The sequence below is a fragment of the Castor canadensis genome, chromosome 5, assembly GCF_047511655.1.
Source record: "Castor canadensis chromosome 5, mCasCan1.hap1v2, whole genome shotgun sequence".
Lineage (NCBI taxonomy): Eukaryota > Metazoa > Chordata > Mammalia > Rodentia > Castoridae > Castor > Castor canadensis.
The window spans coordinates 126,716,864-126,737,799 of record NC_133390.1 but is presented as its reverse complement, the minus strand read 5'-3'; the positions used below and the strand labels follow the sequence as shown (position 1 = coordinate 126,737,799).

Here is a 20,936-nt window from a genome sequence, read left to right as displayed (position 1 = left end):
ACAGTTGGGTTCAGAGAAAGACTGTAAGAAGACATGGGGAGATACCCATCTACAAGCTAAGGGAGGCTTCCAAAGAAACAACCCTAACACTCGAGCTCATATTTTAAGCCTCCAGAATTGTAAAAAACAATATATCTGTTATTTAAACCATGCAGCCCATGGCACTTAATTTACAGCAGTCCTAGAAAATTAATTATGAAGTATTTTCAGAGTCAGGAAAACCAGAACATGCCAGTAACTGGCATAGAGAAGAACTGGAGGAAGGAAAGCTGCTACCTTCAGCCATTCGTGACCTATAGAGTGAGCCAAATATACCTTTCATCTCACAGTCTTACCACATTTTCTGGCAGCTTGTGTCCAGGGAGATATTTTACATTTTCATGGTCATTATTTATGATGTCTGTCAGTTTTCTCCCATTGACTGTTTCTTCAAAAACCCACATCTTGACAGTAGAGGCAAACTTCTGCAGTTTCTTGACATTATTACCAATTATTTTTGCAACAGCTGAACCCCTACAAAAGATATCATGGAGAAGAAAAAAATTAAGTTCACTTGGGCAGAAAAGAAAACGTATTCAATTAAAATTCAGAAGACCTGTGTTTCAATTCTGATTCAAGCACTGAGTGTGCTCAAGAAGAGATGTATATTAGCCTTGAGTCACTTGAAACTTACTTGTTCTCACCTGGAAAACCCCACAATTTGGTACAAAGTCAAAAAAGCACCACCCCTTGAAACTAGTAAGAATCAGCCTACTTCATGACAGTGTCACAAAAAGAAGAGAAACTCACCTAAAAGCACAAAAATAATACTAAGGGTTTTCCAAGCCACCAAGGAAACTAAGTTATATTTCAAATCCATCAAGGAAATTAAATTGTAGCTACTGTAAAATAAACTGTGTTCTGACAAACTGAAGCAGGCCCAAGACAGAATCATCATCAGAAAGACAAGAACCTGAGTGGAGTTCAGAAACGAATCAAAGAGCACTGGACCCAGGTCCCCAAGTACCTGCACCACCCACTGCATCCAGGCAACCTCGAGTCTCCAACCTCCTATTTCTGCATCTCTATTTAGGTAACAAGTTCTGGTACAGTCTCTCCTAAAGCGTCAGGGAAGTGAATAAACCCTGACTGGTTCACGCCAGTCCTGGACAGCATGGCTGTGTAGCAGGGGTCATCCTGGCCCTGGTGCCCTCTGCAGTCTCAAAGAATCCACTGAGCGGGCAGCAGTGGACACGAGCTGAGCCAGTAAGTTTCCACCCGCAGACTCTGAGTTGAGAAACAGCTTGTTTCTTAGACAACTTTCCCAGTGCAAGCAACAAACGAAAGCATGTTAGGGCGCCTGTTGTTTTCTAATAATTAGTCTCGTGACGACTGAGACAGAGTGGGGGTGACAATGGGGAGGGGCAGTTAAATGGAGGTAGAACGTAACGGAGATGTTCATCATCCAATTTGTCCCAACATTTCAATCTGTGTGCTTTGACAACTACAAAAGTTGTAATTACTTCTGCTTTCCTGAGGTAGGATAAACTAAACCAGTGATCTTAACTTTGGCTACACACCAGAATTACCTGGGAGGTTTGAAAGTTCTGAGTCTCAGGCATGAGATTGGCACCTCTAGGGTGTCATTTTTGAAGCCACCAGTGACTTGATGTGCAGCAAGGGCTGAAAACTGCTGCTCTTCACAATGACCTAGAACTCTCATCCCCTCAACCTGCCAAAAGAATGGCTGTGAATGTCAAGGCTAGGTAGCTGTGCCTTATCAATGCCAGCAGGACAGCTCATTAGACGAACACCCATAAATCCAATTCTCCTCCTGACACTTTGTAGACAGGAGGCCAGGAGCCTCCCCTCCTCATCGCTATCACCAGTTCCTTAATCTTGGAAGGGCTGTTCAGGTACTCACAGGAAGGAAATAGCTCATGCATAGAGCTCCCTGGCATCAAGTAACTTCCACAAGGCTAACAGAACACATGGATTGTGGGGATCTGGCACCCATTGGTGGGGGCTATAAGGTACTAGTAATCCAAGTCTAGCAAATCAAGTAGGAAAATAGATCAGAAGGAAGGCTGGGGCACAACTCAAGTGGTAGAGCACTTGCCTAGCATGTGTGAGATCCTGGGTTCAATCCCCAGCACCAAAAATAAATAGAGAGATGCTAGGTAGATAGATAGATAAAATAAAAAACAAAAAAGATCAAAGTACTGTCTGCAGTCCTCAAGGGTGGTTTGTTTATGATTGGCATGTTGGGGTCTCACAGTCACACTGATGGGCTCCCCAGCTTTCAGGGGTTGCTGTGACACTGTACAAGCACAGTCAGCATGGGTCGTTCTTCCCTGGGCCAAGGGCATGAGCAGCTCTTCCATCTAAAAATAAAGAGTAGGGCAGATGGCCTGTAAGGTCCTTTTCAGGTCTTGATAGAATCCAGTGCTTCCCAAAGTGAGAAATGGCAGGCAGGGGTACCCCAAAGGCTGAGTGCTGCACTCACACAGCACCAAACAACACTAACTCACTCGTGCCCTTGTCAGCCCCCTGGTCCAGAGAGCTTGCGTGCCCTGTGTGTGTTGCCATCAATCAGCATGTGCCATTGTGCTTGGTCACAAAGTAGGGAGAGGCCTCTCTCAGCCATGGCAGGTAGTAACATATGGCAAGAATTCTGTTTTCATGCTACTGGGTTTTGTTGTTGCCTCTCTTTGTGGTATTTACTGTAGTGCTCTAAAGCCCTCTTTTAAAGAAGGAACAGCAAGCAAATAACTCTTCAGGTATGCAAGCATAAGGATGGGTTAACCCTGTCAGGATTCTGACCTTGCCTCAGGGGTGGCCCCCAGGTAGGCATGACCTAGGGAGGGGTTGAGGAGCCTTCCAGGAAGGCCTTTGGAGCCAGGGTCAGTAACTAGGTACTGGCAGAACTGGGATACACTCAGGTCAGCTAATAGCCAGTCCTGGGTCTTTACACTCATGTATAAAATCACCCTTATCCTTGCAATATACCTTAACCTTCAAGCCTCAGAGTACACATTGGTTCACTTCTGCAATGTCATGCAAACAAAATTGAAGAGGGATTGGGTGGGTATTTGATATAAGAACTCACGTAATCTTTATAGCAGTCTACAAGAGAGGCACACGTTATCACTATTTTACAAAATAAAGAAACAGAGGCTCAGAGAGCATAAATGTTACCAATGTTACACTGTGCATCTAGAGCCAGGAGTTCAAACCAGATCTGTCTGTTTCCAAAACCTGCACTTTCTGCCCTGTTGTAAAGTAAAATCATTTATTAACAATTCAGATGGAGCATTTGTGAAAACAGACCCCGTTCTCGGTGTAAGAGATATAAGGGAATAAAAGCAGACAACTCACTGCTCTCGTGGAGCTTAGAAACTGATAAATGAAAAATGAGGATGTTCCAGCCCAGTGACCAGGTGGTCAAGGAGGCATGGCACAGTGACAATGACATTTGTCAGGTATTCAGGGAAAGCTGCGAAGAATATGGCTAGGGCTAAACTTATAAAGGCTGGGTAGATAAGGGGGGGGGGGCAGGAAGAGTGGAAAAGAGGAGGGAAAGAAAGAATAGGATTGCAGGGGAAGAAGGGGAAGGTGGAGACAAAGCCCAACAGATTTTCAAAGGTCCATGCCCTTCTTAGGGTGCAAAACCACGTGATGCCAGAAAGAACCCTTCAGTCCATCTCTTCTTTTACCAAGGAGGAAACTGAAGTCCAGGGAGAATTAGCAAGGGCTCAGCCAGATTCCAAATCCATGGAATCTGGGAGATAGGGATCTCTCCCAGAGCTGATCTGGGATATGGTTCCATGGACAAGAGAAGAGGGTAGTCAATTTTGGGTTAAATAACAGATAAGAGCAATACATGAAAGTAAAAAGAATTATGAATAGTCTCACCACCCAGGCAGAACCACTGTTAACATCTTGCGTAATTTTCTTCAGTTAAAGGACTTTTAAAGTACAATCAAATGCCAGAGCTCTTGATGCAAATGCAAAAAATGAAATATTTAAAAACTAGATTTAACTTGGTGAATGTTTATTCAATCTCTGGATAGAGAGGCTTTCTAAGTTTAAAATCAAGCGAGAAGCCACAGAGGGGGAAAAAAAATCAATTTGAACATCTTCACTTAAAGAAAAAGAGGGAGATGAGAAAGACCTGTCTACTGCAGAGGGAAATGCTTAGCATAGAATGATGCACTGAAAAAGACAGGAGGCAGGAGGCAGTCAGGTGATAGATAATGGCTCATGCCTATATTCTAACTACTTGGGAGACTGAGATCGAGAAGAGCGAGGTTTGAGGCCAGCCCAGAAAAATAGTTCATGAGACCCCCTCGTCTCCAAAATAACCAGAGCAAAAAATGCACTGGAGGTATAGCTCAAACAGTAAAGCAACTGCTTTGCAAGTGTGAAGCCCTGAGTTCAAAACCCAGTTCCAACAACAACAAAAAGGCAGGAGGCAAAATTAACAAATGCACAACCTCACACTAACTAGGATGGTTACTACCAAATCACAGACAATAACAAGTGTGGCCAAGGCTGAGGATGTGGAGAAACATGAAATCTTTAGGTACTGTTTCAGGGTCATAAAGTGCTACAGTGCTATGGAAAACAGTATATAGGTCCTCAAAAACTAAAGATGGAATTACCATAGATCGAGCAACCCCACCACTGGGTGTGGACCAGGGTCTCAACCAGATATGGTACCCATATTCATAGCAGCATTATTCACAATAGTAACCCAAGTCCATCGACTGACAGTGCACAAACCAGAATGTGGTACATTCAGTCTTAAACAAGAAATTCTAACACGTACTGCAATAGATATATGAGCTTTGAAGACATCATGCTAAATGAAATAAGCAGACTCAGATGGGCAAGTAATGCAGCTTCCACTTATATGACCACCTATTTGAAGTCCCAGAGGAGTCAAATCATAGAGACAGAGAGTAGAAGGGTGGCTGCTAGGGGCAGGAGGGAGAGTGGCATGAGAATTGTTTAATGAACACTCAGCTTCAGTGTTGCCAGAGGAAGAGAGTTCTAGAGACTAGATGGGCCATAGTGTGAATGTACTTAACACTACTCACTGTGTAGTTTAGAATGGTCGAGATGAGAAACTATCTTGTGTGTATCTTTTCACAATTACACACACACACACACACACACACACACAGGGAAAGGATCCAAACAAACTCACAAGAATAAGCACAGAACTTGGTGACTTAGTTCTTGGCCCAGCAGTGAAAGCATCCCTGGGAATCCATCAGGAATGCTGAGCCCCAGGCCGTTTGCACACACTGTGCATCATAGCCAACCCTGAGAGATGCACAGGCACAGAAAAGTGTGATTGCAAGTGAATGCGTCACCTTCTTGTTGGTAGAATCACAGATATACGGTACTGTATTCTTCATACTTTTTTTTTCCAAAATAGACATGTATAACTTATGTAAATTTGCTTTCATTTTGATACCAATCATTCTCATCTTTTTGGATATTTTAACAGACCCCAAATGAAAAGCAGACAAATTTCAGCAGGCCCCAAGTCCTCTTGGGCAACCAGAAAATACAAACTAGAGGAGGGGACTGGAATGCATAGACAGTCCCTATGCCTCACCTTAGCCAGTAGGTACTTCTAGGTTTCCTCAGAGCACCCAGTTCTGGGTGGGCCACACCTCTATCTGCCTGTTCTAAAACATCTATCCATGACCTGCTTGGTCATACCATCAACTCCACATGCTTCAGCAAAATGTGCCCAAGTGAATGGGAGATGCCCAGGGACAAGCTGATACGGCATCAAAGACACATGTAGCAGGAACAACTCACAGGGCTGCAGAGATATCTACGCCATGGTCCATAAACTGCCTCAGGGACCACAGATGGCAGTGAGCCACCTTGTCCCTGGAGCTCCCAATGAGGATGTCCTCCATCTAGCCCAAGCCTTTTAGACAAACACACCCTGCAGGGAACCAGGAAGTATACCTGGCACCTGCTCTTTGTGGATACAATCACTGAAGATCTCTCTGTCCTGCCCAAGAGTCACTAGAAACTACTTCTAAACACACACAGAGACACAGAACAAAGCCTCAGTTTCAAATCTGAGCTCTTCCCTAACGTGCTGAATCATCCAGAGCAAACAAACCTACTTTCTGCTCATGTTTCTATCCCCAGTGTAGATGGGCTGCCACCCTAATACCTACCTGATACAAAGTAAAAACTGAAATAAGAAACTACGATTAAATCAATTCTCATGCGTTAATAAGGTTAGGTTCTACAGACATATTTGCAGATGGATGCACAGGTTATTTACTACAGAACTGCTAATAACAGAAAAAAACAAATACCAAATATCCATCAAGAGGTAGACTGATTAAACAAAGGTGAAGCATACCTGGGAATACAACTATTAAAAAAAAAAAAAAAAAGAGAGAGAGAGAGAGCTAGGGCTGTAGCTAAGTGGTAAAACATGTTCCTAGCAAGTGCAAGGCCCTGGGTTCAATACCCAGCATCGCAAGGAAAATAGTCTAATTTATAAGCTTGGCATTAATCCCAGCACTGATGCAGAAGGCTTATGAATTTGAGGCCAGCCTAGGCTACATATAGTGAGATGCTCTCAAAAAAAGAAAAAAAAAAAAAGAACGAGAATATTCTCTACGTACAGATAAAGGTCAAAGAGGAAAGTAGTATACAGAATTCCACTGTTCAATGTGGTAGCCACAAGAAGTATGTAAACTTAAATCTGAGTGTTAATTTTAGTTAATTAACACTTAAATTTAGTTCTACCTTTCAAGTGGGTGTAGGAGGACAGGGAAGTTCCCACTACCCACCATTTAGTAGCTGCGTGACATAGACTGCCTGCCACAACCTCTGAATGCATCAGACTCCTGATGTACAAAATAAGGATGTTAAGGAGCCTGACTGCGAGGATGAGCTGAGGCCACAAGGCAGGGCTCAGAGTGCCTGGCCTGTGTGGAGAGTCCCCAGGGTTAGGTCTCATCACTGAATCTGATACCAGCACAGTTGTGGTCCAAATCAAGCACATGCTGGCTGTCAGGCACGGCCTCATAGAGGGGTTCCACTCTAGTACAAGTGAATTAGTCCAACTAGGACTAAATTAAATATAAGGAGCTGAGTGTGTGGTTCACACCTGTAATCCTAGCACTCAGTAGGCTGAGGAAGGAAGATCTCAAGTTCAAGGCCAGCCTGGGCTACACAATGACTCAAAAAATAAGAAACACAAACAAACAGAAACCCAAGTTACAAAGGTTCAATCTAATGGTACAAGAAAGGGGTTTAGCTGCTTGAAGATACTTTCAGACTCACTTCATCCAGGGGGTAGTTCTGTGCGGACAGCCAGCGTTCAGAATGTTAGGTCAAAGTTCTCCTCTAAGAATGGGCAGATGCAAGTTCTAGACACTTGGTGTCTCTGGCTTTAAACTGTGCGAGCTACTTCCTTTTCTCAGCACAGGGAAAGCCAGGTAGAGACAAGGAAATGGTTGAGGACACAGGTTTCTTGGGACATACACAGGCACCTGGGGAAGCCTGTGGCTGAAACCTTGAGAATGAGGAACAGTTTTACTACCTAGGCTGGTGTTTCTCAAACTAAGGGTTATGCAGGTACTAAAATTACTGAAGCAGAGAGGAAATGAAAATATGGGTGTTCATCCCCTGCAGTAACAGTTCCTATGGGAAACATTTGTTTCCGTTTGTATGTGAAGTATCCTGGGTTATAACATAAATCCTACGGCCCTTAGCTGTAAGTCAGAAAAACTTTTTTGAGCCGGCCACTGGTGGCTCACACCTATAATCCTAGCTACTCAGGAGGCAGAGATCAGGAGGATCACAGTTCAAAGCCAGCCCCAGCAAATAGTTCGTGGACCCTGTCTTGAAAAAACCCTTCACGTAAAAAGGGTTAATGGAGTAGCTCAAGGCGTAGGCCCTGAGTTCAAATCCCAGTACCACAAAAAAAGGATACTTTTTTGTTTGTTTTTCTTTTCTTTTCCTCTCTCTCTCTTTCTTTTTTAAGTCAAAAAATTTTTAAAGCCACTGATTTAGGAGAGTGAATCTCCTGAAATCACAGGTTGGAAAGCCCCTGGCCTACTTCAAGCAGAGGCTTTAAAAGTGCTCATTTTGTCTTCTCTGACATATGTTGAAACTTAGCTATCATGTAGAGAGGCCCAAGCTAGCCTGCTGAGACAGGTGGCCTGGGTCACTCCTGTTACCCTGGCTGAAGCCTGTCCACTGCCAGACATGTGAAGGAGGCCATCTAGGACCAAGTGTCCCAGCCTCCCCACCCCCAGCTGACCATAGCTATATGAATAAGCCCAGGCTAGACCAGCAGAACACCTGGCCTGGTTAGTCAGCCCACATTTTGGCCCCCAGAATCATTGGCTCACTAATGATTGCTGTTTCGAGCTACTCAGTTCAACTGCTGCTAGGCAGCAATAATAATTGATTCAGATCCAACTCCCAGGTATAGAAGAAACTGAGCCCCAAAGTAAAATGACAGGTGGACTGGGGCATGGCTCAAGTGGTAGGGCACTTGCCTAGCAGATGTGAGGCTCTGAGTTCAAATCCCAGAGCAGACACAAAAGAAAAAGAGAGAGGGAGGAGGGAAGGAAGGAAGGAAGGAAGGAAAAGAAAGGGGGAGGGAGGGAAGAAAGAAAGGGAGAGAAGAGGGAGGGAGGGAAGAAAGAGAGGGCAGGAGGGAAGGAAGGAAGGAAGAGAGAAAGAGAGAGAGAGAGAGAGAGAGAGAGAGAGAAAGAAAGAAAGAAAAAAGGAAGGAAAGAAAGAAAGAAAGAAAGAACCACCAGCACAACCTTAAGAGAGCCCAGAAGACTTTGGGACATCACAGAGTGGGAGTGATCTGGTGGATAGGGGGAGGGGGCAGAAACCATTGCCCACTTCCAACCTTGAGGGACTTGGGTGCTACTTGGCTTGGTCTTATCTATGTAAGATTTAATGAGCATGTGACCTTTCTAGCCAAAGGTGCATGTCTTATGAAAAGAGTAACTCACTCGGGCATTGCTAGGATTAACAGATGAAAGGCAAAAGTGAGTGGAAAAAAAAGATTTTTCTAACAATTATGCCCCTTTCTGCTTATAGACTCAGATAAATTGTCCTAATGGGAAAATATCTGTTCTTTAATTTGGAACAAATTAAATTTTTATTCTTTCTTTGCTTTCCTAAAAATCATTTTGATGTCAGGTATGACATCATTTGGTGGGGTAGCTGTAATCCCAGCACTGTAATTACAGCACTTAAGAAGCTAAGGCAGGAGGATCTCAAATTTGAGGCTATCCTGTGCTACATAACAAGACCTTGTTTCAAAAATAAAATTAAAAAACAAAGTAAAAATCATTTTTATTGTGTTTCATTTATGAATCATCTGTTGTTGATAACTCTACTCAAAAAAGCCTCATGTATGGCATGGTAGCATACATCTATAATCTCAGCACTACAATTGGTAGGCAGAGGCAGGAGTTCAAATCCAAACATAGCAAGACCCTCAAAAAAAGGAGAGAGGGCTGGCAGAGTGGCTCAAGTGGTAGAATGCCTGCAAAAAATACTTTCTAAAACCAGTTTTAAGGTCAGTTCCCCAAGCATTATACTATGATTGAATATCTGCAGGAGAAGGGGTACCAGCTTTGGAGGGAAATTGAACATGATGATTTTTAAGGCCTAATGAGATTTCCTTCTCCTTTTTTTGTTGTTTGTTTTTGTTTTGCTTTTTTTTTGAGGCCAAGTCTCACTATATAGCCCAGGTTGGCCTCAAAACCTACGTTCCTCCCGCCCAACCTCCTCAGTGCTAGGATTAAGGTATGTGCCACCAGGCTCAACTTGATTTTGTTTCTCACTGAAAATAATGAGAATGTATTGGAGTGAAAAGAATCTGGATTTGAACTTCACCTTCGCTTGCTGAGCTTGAGCAGATTCACTCTTAATCTTAGTTATGTCATCTCCCTGCACGGGTTTAGTATGAAGTTTAGGACTGGGGGTGTGGCTCAAGTGGCAGAGCACCTACCAAGCAAGTGTGAGGCCCTGAGTTCAAACCCCAGTACTGCCAAAAAAAAAAAATCCAGATAGCACACACTGGGTGGTAATTATTACTACTACCCCTCCTAAGGGAGACAGGAAGTAGAAGAGAAAGATGGAGAAGATGAGGGCTTCTGAGGAAAATTTAGACTTGTTAGAGTAGCTCTGTGGTACTGATACTAGCAGGTTTGTGTACGGGGTGGTGGACACAGGTTTAAGCATCACTGCTCAAGGAGGGAATGGTGAATCTTCTCTCAGCTCAGCTCAAACTCAACCCATCACCAAAGGCTTCCTCCAGCTACCACAGCAGAGGGTGTCAGTGCAGCCCCCAACAGGGACAGGATCATTTCTGACCATAAAATTGCTAAATGATAATCATTCAGACTGTATCTCAGCTCTCCTTGTAGCAAGTATCAGGACAGGAACTGAGCAGCAGACAAAGGGCACAAAGAGATGGGTGAGGAGCTGGGTACCATACTCAGCAAGTTCCTGTAGAGCCAAAGCCCACCCACCCCCACTTCAGGCATCAGAGCAAAGTGAGCTGAGACTGCCCCTGACCTTCAGAGTTAGGGAAAATGCCAAGGGAAAGAGACAGCAACTCCTAAGAAAACTGTCATCTGAGAATCAGTCATTATCTTTTGCTTTCTTTCCCATTCTCTGCCTCAATTTCTTGGCCAAACTCCAACCCAGCCCTCTTTGTAACTTAGTGATGGCTTTGTTCAAAGATGATGAAACTAATACAAATGATAATAACTAATAGCAGCTGACACTTACTGAGTACTAGGTGCCATGCATTCTCCTCGGATCATCTCAGGTAATCTTAACCGCAATCCCATAAAGCAGGCACCAGTATCATACGCAATGATTCACTGATTAAACAGTTTGCCTAAGGTCTGACTGCTGACAACCAGGACAGAAACCCAACCTCCTCCTTTTATCTTCCTCCAAAGGAGTACCAGGATGTGTTTTTAGACATATGCTTTGTATCACAGAAGTCTGGCTGTAGTGAGACGCTAGTGGTTTACAACTGTAATCCTAGCTACTTGGGAAACAGGATCAGGAGGCCAGACCAGGCAACAAAAGCGTGACCCTATCTTAAAAATACCCAACACAGACCGGAGCCTGTGGCTCATAGCTATAATCCTAGCTAATCAGGAGGCAGAGATCAGGAGAATTTTGGCTCCAAGACAAACAGAAAGACCCTACTCGAAAATACTCAGTACAAAAAAGAAATGGTAGAGTGGCTCAAGTGGTAGAATGCCTGCCTAGCAAGCCTGAGGCCCTGACTTTAAGCCCTAGTACAGAAAAAAAAAAGGTAAAGAAACTTTGTTACATCTTTGGAAAAACCTGGGAAGCTTTTGGTTTTTTTTTTTTTTTTTTTAAGTTACAAGTCACAAGACAACAAAGTCAGGTACCTCTCCCTAAACCCCAGTGTCAGGCAGCAGCCTCTCTCTCTAACCACTCTAGAGGGAAGGAAGTTCCCCCAAAGGCAGGTCAAGGGTACAGTAACAAGGCCCATTTTAGTCTCCCAGCCAGGTCCTTCCTGATTGAAGCTCCCTGGCAAAGCAGCTGAATTCACTGCCACTGAAGACCTCCAGGGAGGATTATAGTTTGTCCTTTACTTATGAGCACGTACGTGACGACATCTTTATTTTAAACTACTTCAAAATGGCAAGTGTAAATATTGCTTAAGCAACTTTATATTCCTGAAGGGAGGACCACTTCTGGAAGGGTGAGTTCAGCTCCTAGTGATCTGTTTTAAAATTACCAAAAGGCTAAAGTCCCTTAGGGAAAAATTTGTCTTGTCCTCAGGGAATGGGATTCAGCAAGCCTGGCTGCAGTGCTAATTCTGGTGGGAAGTAGTCTTTGGGCCACACACTGTTTAAGAAACACTATTTAAAATACAACCTCAGCTGGGCACTAGTGGCTCACACCTGTAATCCTAGCTAATCAGAAGGCAGAGATCAAGAGGATTGAGGTTCAAAGCTAGCCCACACAAATAGTCTTCGAGACCCTATCTTGAAAAAATCCTCCAAAAAGGGCTGGTGGAGTGGCTTAAAGTGTAGGCCCTGAATTCAAGCCCCAGTACTGAAAAATAAACAAATAAATAAAATACAACCCTTATGTTAGTGATAGATGCTCCATTCCTCCTTTTTTTTTTGTTTTTTGATGTGACTAGAGTTTGAACTCAGGTCACTTTTGCTTGTCAGACAGGCACTCCCCCACTTTGACACTCCCCCAGCCCTTTTTAGCTCTAGTTATTTTTTGGATAGGGTCTCACAGTTTTTTTGCCCTGGGCTGGACTGGACCAAGGTCCTCCTATACAAACTTCTCACGTAGCTGCAGTGACAAGCATACCCAACACAGCTTATTTATTGTTTGAGATGGAGTCTTGCTAACCTTTTGTTGGGGCTGGCCTTCAATCATGATCTCCATAAATTTTCTGCCTCCTAAGTAGCTGGGATTGCAGGTGTGACCCACCTGGACCAGCCCACTTTGTATCTCTTTTGACCTTATCTTCCTAACCCTTATTTATCTCAGACCTGAAGATAAGTTACCCAAGAGCAGGGACTGTGTCCAGGTGTCTTTATCCTTGCAAAGTACCTACCTGAGGCAAACACTGGAATGTTTACTGAATCAGAGCTGGACACACCACACCTCCTTTGAGCCTCTCCATGTCGTTTTCAGTTCCTTAGTGCCTGAACCTCTCTGGGGAGGTCATGATCCTTTCTCTAAGACTGGAGTGGCTCTGTACCCAAGGCAGTAGCAGAAAAGCCAACTATTGTTCTTGTCCGATCCATAGTTAATGGAGTCAGGCAGCCAGCCCAAACCATGAGCACATTTCTCAATAGCTGTGCTTCCGTGTCACTGGCCAAGTTCTACTCCATTTCCTGGGCTGGAGTGGGCCAAGAAAACAATCAAGTATATCAGAATAAAGACGCCAAGGGCTGGCAGCCAAGTCTCCGTGGAGGGTATGGGAGGTTCACTTCTTTGCTGTTGCTCAGGCCCATCCATCATGGCAAAGCTGTGTGGCTTTTACCAGCCCCTCACAAATTAGGAACAGGGACTATTGTCTGTGGAACTTTATAGAAGAGGAAACTAATGCTAAGACAACATGTGCTGGACTGGGGTGTGGCTCAAGTGGTAGAACAAGCTAGAGGCTGAGTTCAATCCCCAGTACTGCAAGAAGAAAGAGAGAGAACATGTGCTAATAGGATGCTTTTCCAGTGACAATTCACATCTCACTGGAGAGACCTTGAGATCAAACTGGCAAAGCCAAGCTGAAGGTGCAAATAAAGCTCTGCAATGGACAGGTACCAACTCTGTTATTAGATGTTGTGTAGACATTCTGTTGCTGGTTGAAACAGTACCCTTGTATTTTGCAGGGTAGAGAGAAACATGAACACATGAAAACATTCATTTGGATCTCATGGAATTCTCCCAGAAAGGACAGAAAAGATCAGTAACACTGGTATTCCTTCAGATGGGACAGCCTCTGGGGACAAATGTGGATGGGAGATGGTTCACTGTATTTTCTGGTACCTTTTGGTTTTTAAAACATGTGAGTGTTGGGCTGGGAAGCGGTACAACGTCAGAGGTGGAGTGCTTGCAGGTTCCATCCCCAGCACTGCAGGTGTGCACATACACACATACAACGGGAATACATTATCTAATCAAATATAGTTTAAAAAATTAGATTGGGGCTGGGGGTGTAGTTCACTGGTAGAGCATGTTCTTAGCATGCAAAGGATCCTGGGTTGACGACTCAGCACAATGGGGAAAAAAACACCCTTCAAGTGTTCATTTAACGTTTACTTACTAGCACATTCCAGGCACCAGGGTAAATGTTGGTTTCAAGAGTTGGAGCTGGGCGCCAGTGGCTCCTAGCCACTCCTGGGAGGCATAGATCAGGAGGATCTCAATTTGAAGCCAGCTGGAGCAAATAGTTCATGAGACCCTATCTTGAAAAAACCCATTACAAAAAAATAAAAGAGCTGGTGGAGTGCCTCAAGGTGTAGGCCCCAAGTTCAAACCCTAGTACCACAAAAAATAAAAAATAAAATAAAGAGTTGGGTGGCTTACATATTTGGGAGGTTGAGATTGAGAAGATCAAGGTTCAAGGCCAGCCTGGGCAAAGAGTTTGCAAGACCCCTCCCCCCCACCACCTTCAAAGTAACCAGAGCAAAATGGACTGAAGGTGTGGCTCAAGTGCCTGCTTTGCAAGTGCAAAGCCCTGAGTTCAAACCCTGTCCCCAAAAAGAGTTGGGTGGCGGTCCGGGGGTGTGGCTCAAGTAGTAGAGCCTACCTATTAAGTCGGAGGCCCTGAGGTCAAACTACAGTAACCTTGGGTTCTCCATCATGGAGAGAGGGACAAACATGTGAAAAGTGGAGCCAGATAATAACGTAAATTACACCAATGCATGATAGCGGTCCGAAATAGGAGCGGTAGGAGAGGTCGCTGGCCTTGCTGGGGTGGGAAGTGGAGAGCCAGGCAAAGTTTCCCCCAAGGACTGAGACTAAGACCAATGACCTCATAGGAACTCCTGCTGGTGGACTGGCTCAAGTGGTAGAGCGCCTGCCTAGCAAGCATGGAGTTCTGAGTTCGAACGCCAGTACCACCAAAAAAAAAAAAAAAAAAAAAAAAAAAAGCCCTAGAAGCTGGAGTCAGCACAGAAGCAGGCTACACGTGAACAGAAACGTTGAAAGTCTAACATCGCCCTTAACTATACTATACCGCTCCCTGGGCTGTGCGAAAAGAGTTCACCGCAGTGGAAAAGAACTTGAAAATGCCACTGCTATTCCCCGCCTTCTCTCTCCACTGCGCTCCATTCACCCAAATGCACGACCGAATCCCCCGTGTAAGTCTGATAAAGGGTACTAAAAGATCTGACATTTGTAAAGTGCTTGGAAGAGAGCCTGGCACAAAGTGCCTTATAAATGTTACAGTCAAATAAAGCCCAGCGGCGACGCAAAGCCTTGCAAACACCTTCCCAGAGAATTCTCAACGTCCCTGGAAGGAAGGCCCTTTGGAACTTGGATTTGCTTCCTGATACAACCTTAAAGGTCAGCACATGCCCTGCCCGAGACCTGGGGTAGCAAGAGTCCTTTTTAGCCTTCTGTGCCTCGGTGTTCCCAACACCAAAACTACACTAAAAATGCTTCAGCCTCCGTCAGTTCCTCGATCCTCGCAATCCACCGGGGAGAACGCCCTCCGCATGTTGTGCAAAACATCCTGGCGTGGCGAGCAGGTGACGGCTCGCCACGCGGTTGGTTACGACAGCACAGACAGGTGCCAGTGGGCGCGCGCTGCCCTCTCCGCTCGTTCCCGGCGGGCACGCAGGCCCGGCGGCTCGGGGAGCGTACCTCGGCGCGGCCTCTCCGGCGAGCGGTACCCAGCCTGGCCGCGAGGTCACCCGCCCCGCCTCCCTGCACGCGGTGCCCAGTGCCCACGCCGCGGCGGGGGCGCGCAGCCCTCGCCCTCCGTGCAGGGCTTCCTGGAGGCGGAGCCCGCAGCGCCCTCCTGCCGCAGCTCACCAGTTCCCCGAGCCCACGATGCACACTTTCAGGGGCGCCACTGCCATGGCCGGGCCGGAACTCTGCAACCCAGACCTTGCCTCTCCGGCTGGCTGCCGGCCTCCACCAGCTCAGCCCAGCTCGCAGCGGCTCCCGGCGACCCCGCCCTTGACCGCCTTTCGGCCAATGGCCACGGCCACCCTACCCGGGCGCCGGGGGCCACAGCTGACAGCCAGGAGGACCCGCCCCGCCACTCCCAAGAACCACTGCGCAGGCTTAGCCTGGCCGGCCTCCCGGGCCGCTCCTGTGCGCCCCGCTCCTGCCCGAGGCATGTCGGGACATGTAGTCCACACCCCTGCCTGTGCGCGCCCCGGGACAGCAGCTCCCGGCGCGCCACGTGCAGGCCGAAGCGTGCTTGGAGACCCTCCTCCCCGCAGAGCAGGCCTGACCCAGCCCGCACTGGGCTTCTACACACCTCCTTTTCCCTGCGCGGGAGGGGCTGCAATGTGGAGCCCAGAGAGGCTTAGGTTGATTCTGAAGTCACTCAGACTTGGGCCAGATCTCGATGCTCACACCTGTCTCACACGCACAAACAAGACACAGTCAGGCATCCATGAGCTTCTTCTGAGACCTTTCCACCCTCGGCTGGGCAGTACCTGCACTTCAGGGTTGAAACTTTTTCTACCTAGAGTCAAAATAGAAACCTGAAAGCGGGGGAGGTGAGGAGGGCCTCCCTCACCACTGACAAGGAAGGATTTGCCCTCTTATGGCCTTTACCAAGGCCCTATGGCCCATTTGTGGTTGATTTATGGCTGTGGTTCAAAGACCATGCTTCTCTCTGTCCTGACCAATAGAATATTTAGCCGAGAGTGGTGGCTCACTCCTGTTAATCCTAGCTACTCTGGAGGCAGAGATCAGGAGTATCGCAGTACAGGACCAGCTCCTGGCAAATAGTTTGCGAGACTCTATCTCGGAAAATATCCAACACAAAACAAGACTGGTGGAGTAATTCAAGTGGTAAGCCCCTGTCTAGCAAGAGTAAGGCCTGGAATTCAAACCCCAGTACCACAAAAATAAATAAAATAAAAACCAATAGAGCATTCATTCTGAGCATCAGCCTCCTCAGGCACTGTCTAGATGCTGTCAAAGGAGGACAACGGTACTTTAAACCAGAGGTTCTCAAACTCTGCTGCACCTTGGAGTCACTGGAACCCAGGCACCCCAGATTAATTGCATCAGGATCTCCTGGGGCAAGACAGGCATCAGGTTTTTTTTTTTTTTTTTTTTGGTAGGTACTGGGGTTTCAACTCAGGGCCTCAGGCCTGGAGGCACTCTATCACTTGATTCACTCTGCTAGCCCACAGGCATCAGAATTTTTTGAAGTTCAAAAGTGATCGCAAAAAATGAACAGATCCCAGATCTTGGTGGCTGATGCCTGAGAATCTCCAATTGGAGGCCAGCCTGGGCTACATAAGCAGATCAAAAGGAAAAAAAGAAAGGAAGGGAGGGAGGGAAGGAGGGAAGAAGGGAGAATCAAGATGGATGGATAGATGGAAGGAAGGAAGGAAGGAAGGAACGAACGAACGAAGGAAGGAAGGAAGGACCAAGATTGAGAACCTAAGAAGGAAAATACTCTAGTACCTAGAAAAATACTAGGTTGTAAGCTTGATGCCCTGAGGATTCAGTTATTTTGTTTTCAACTCTACATTGTTGCTTATGGCATTCACTTAGGAGAGAGGGTGAGGCAGCCTGGTCTCTCCATGCCCCCTCTGATGGTTTGCTCTCCATTATTTGCACTAATGCAGAGCTGCAAGGATGATGGGAAAGACAGAGTAGTCAAATTTTATTCCTTTTGCATTTGTAGTACAAAGTGCTTTTGTCAAATTAAATAATGTGGAGTCATGCATTTTGTATACATGTGTTGCAAAGATTTATTCCCAAATGATTTATTTTTACCCTTTGCCTAGAAGTTTAATACTTCATCTGGAAACTCTGATTCCTAAATGTTACAACTACACCTGGCTGACTAGTCCATGACCACATCTACCCAGCACAGACCTGCAGTGTCTATTGATCACCTGATCTAATGTGACCTAGAGTAGACAGAGTAGCCATTCGTTTCATAGACTAGTTGCAATGATTAAGGCAAAAAAAACCTTGTACGAGAATGCATATAGTGTGATCCCATTTCTGTTCACAAATAAGCAAAATTAAATATACTGCTATGGAAACATATATAGTATGTGTCTTTAGAGGAAAATCTTAAACACAATTTAAGATTGTGGCTTAGGTGCAAGGAGGGCTGGTTATTCTTTATACACTTTGTTTACAAAATTTAATGAAAATCATGGAGGGCAGGAGAAGCTGCAGTACAGTGATAAGAAAAGCCACATGAACCAAGGTGAGTGAGAACAGGTGATGTGGTTTGCAATTTGGAGGTGGCTGGTCTGCCGATCCCATTCCTGGTTGTCTGAGATGGCAGTGCTAGTGATGTGGACCTTCTGTGTGCCACCTTTTCCAAGGGGGTTGAGCATCCAGGAAGACAAGGAGTTGGGCAGTTTCATTGTGACAATGACAACTGTTCAGAGGCCTGAAGAAGCCAGAGGGTACATATGTTTCTATGCATGTAGCCATGCCTGGTGCATACATCATGGTAGATAGGGTGCTCCCAGCCAGGAAGCAGTGCTTTGGAGGCTCAGCCCAGGGATCTTTAAAAAAGTCACTGAGTTCCTGAAGTTCACTAACTTCCACAGCACAGTGGGCAATGACAACAGCCCTGTTTTCCAAAATACCTAGAGTCCCCTTGCCTCTAGCTATAGATGACATTTTCTTCACTCCCACCTCAACAGTACTAGGAGTTGAATTTAGGAGTTTGAACTTGCTAGAAGGGCACTCAAGCCATGCCTCTAGCCCTCAGTGTCAGTTTCTTTTCTTTTCTTTTCTTTTCAACACAGGGCCTTGAGCTTGCAAGGCAGGTACTCAACCACTTGAGCCACCCCACCAGCCTTTTTTTTATGATGGGTTTTTTTCAAGATAGGGTCTCTCAAACTATTTGCCCAGATGGCTTCGAACCACAATCCTCCTGATCTTTGTGTTTTGAGTAGCTAGGATTACAGGCATGAGCCACCAGCACCCGACTAAGTGTCAGTTTCTTAAAACCAAAATTGCCACAACATCTCTTTTGTCATGATCTTTGTGTCAAAAAATTACAGAGCTCAGTTTCTAAGGGCAAGGACATAGGCCCTATTTCTCAGTGGGAGGAGTGTGAAAAAATTTGAAGAGCATGTTTAAAACTGCCACGTAACAGTTTATCGCCATGTTACAAATGGAGGTAAACAGAACTGAAAAAGTCTTTCCAAAGATCCAGTGGGGTGTGAGGACCAAGCCTTTTGGATTCTATATCCACTACCCATCCAACTAGCCATTAGGCCGACATTTACTGAGCATCTCCTATGTGCCAGGTACAATGCAAGGCTTAAAAATTAAACAAGGCAACGTCCCCTGCCTTCTTACATGCTTATGTTTAGAGGGAGACTAGGGAGCTCATGGAGTAGCTGAAGTGATAGAGGGAAACCTGGGTCTATTAACAGGCAGTCACCCCAGAGTGTGGTACATACTGCTAGCTTATGATGGCAGCCCAAAATGAGATTCTTATTCTAGATTTGAGGGTTCAGAGAAGGTATCCTCCATAAAGGAAGATCTCTGTTGAAGTCTGAAGAAAAGGTGGTGTCAAGAAAGGTAAAGGGATGGAGGCACAATGAGTGGACTGCTCCAGTAACGAGAATAGCATAGGCAAAGTACAGAGAAAGAGAGAGAGAGAGAGAGAGAGAGAGAGAGAGAGAGAATGAGCAGTGTTTTCAGGAGTTAAGAGGAGTTCCCTATGGGTGGAGGGATGAATGAATGAACGAAAGAGCATGAAGAGCAGGAGCAAATGCAGAGAAAGGACAGCAGAGAGGTGAAGGAGGTGCCTGATCATGATTGGCCTTACAAACCATACTGAAGAATTCAAAAAAAATGTTTTTTCCAGTGCTGGGGATCAAACCCAAGGCCTTGCTCATGTTAAGCAAGCGATCTACCACCGAGTGACATCTTCAGCCCTGAACTTAAATTCTGAAGGCTGAAGAAACCATCTTGGGGTTTTCAGCAGGAGCTCAACATCATCTGCTTTGTGCCTAGGAAAAGTCGTGTGAGTGAACTGTCAGGCAGGTCGGAGACAGTGGCGGTGGGAGCCTGCTGCAGGGTTCCATAAGAGAGATGGTGGCTTCTACCACCACAGAGACTGGGTGGTGGTGACAGGGCTGGGGAAAAGTAGGGAGACTCAGACACAGCTGGGAAGCAAAAAGGTTAGAGGACACTTTCTCCAGCTCAGGCCCTGGCAACTGAATGAACATCACTGGCTAAAACCAGGAACCTGGGAAGAGAACTAGGTACAGAGAGAAGCCTTGGTGTCCAAGGCCAGACCTCATAGAGGCAGTGAGGACCTTGAGTCTGAGTTACACACCTGTTTGGAGATTGCAAGTGATGTGTGCCTTGTTCTAGGCACTGAACAATGTTCTAAGCATTGTTCTATGCCAGGCACAGTGTAGGCATCGGTAAGTCCTAAGTGAAGGTGACTGAGATCCCTCAGAGGTGAACCAAGTTACAAGGGGTGGGGGGATCCAGGACAGGACCCTGAAATGGACAAGATATTGAGGAAGAGGAGTTTGAGGGGGGTGAGAAAGGAGCAGAAAACACAGTGTGGTATCACAGTTGCCCAGAAGATAGCGGCTCAGCAGGTGGGGAGGCCACAGGGGAGCTTGGGAGTGGTCAAGTCAGATAAGGACTGGAGTATGGTCTTTCACTCTGGCAGAAAGGAGGCAGCTGGGGACCTCCATGAATAGTGCAGGTAGCACACTGTACACCAGTGGGCCCCATGCACATGGTGGGCCGATGGCACACTTACAGTGACCTTTTCTGACAGTGGAAGCAAGTCTGGTAAAGAAGGGGAACATTTTCCCAGTCCATGTGGAATCACTGTATGTCGGGGCTAGCCTCAGCCTGGCTGCTCTTGGCTCCAGTGGGAGGGGCTTAATTTCAGTTTCGGGGGCAAGGGCATAACTCAGCTTGCAGAGGGGAGAGGCATGAACACAGGGGAAAGTAATGAGTTTGAGAGTGGGTGTGGTAGACTATGCTGCTGTAACAAAATGCCTGAGACTGGGTAATGGATAAAGATCAGAAATTTATTTTAGAGTTATAAAGACTGGAAAGCCCAAAGAGTCCAAGATGAAGGCCAAGGAATTTCTATAATGGCTTTCTTGCTGGCCTGGGCAGTTAGCACCTGACTTATAAAGTCAATAATCCTGTTTATGAAAGTTCTGCCCTCATGGGCTAAACCCACCTCATGGTCACACTTTTTA

General features: G+C 45.9%; 1 protein-coding gene across 1 annotated transcript in view; it reads right to left on the bottom strand.

Annotated features, from left to right (window-relative positions):
- Nucleotides 1-15,804, bottom strand: part of Gpd1l (glycerol-3-phosphate dehydrogenase 1 like) — a 50,788-nt gene extending 34,984 nt beyond the window's left edge. Inside the window, exons 1-2 of the mRNA XM_020184894.2 lie at nt 15,562-15,804; nt 336-513 (exon numbers count right to left, since the gene is read on the bottom strand). Of these exons, the coding sequence (XP_020040483.1) occupies nt 336-513; nt 15,562-15,608 (225 nt within the window). The 5' untranslated portion in view covers nt 15,609-15,804. The remainder of the gene's footprint in view (nt 1-335; nt 514-15,561) is intronic.
- Nucleotides 15,805-20,936: the final 5,132 nt, after the last annotated feature.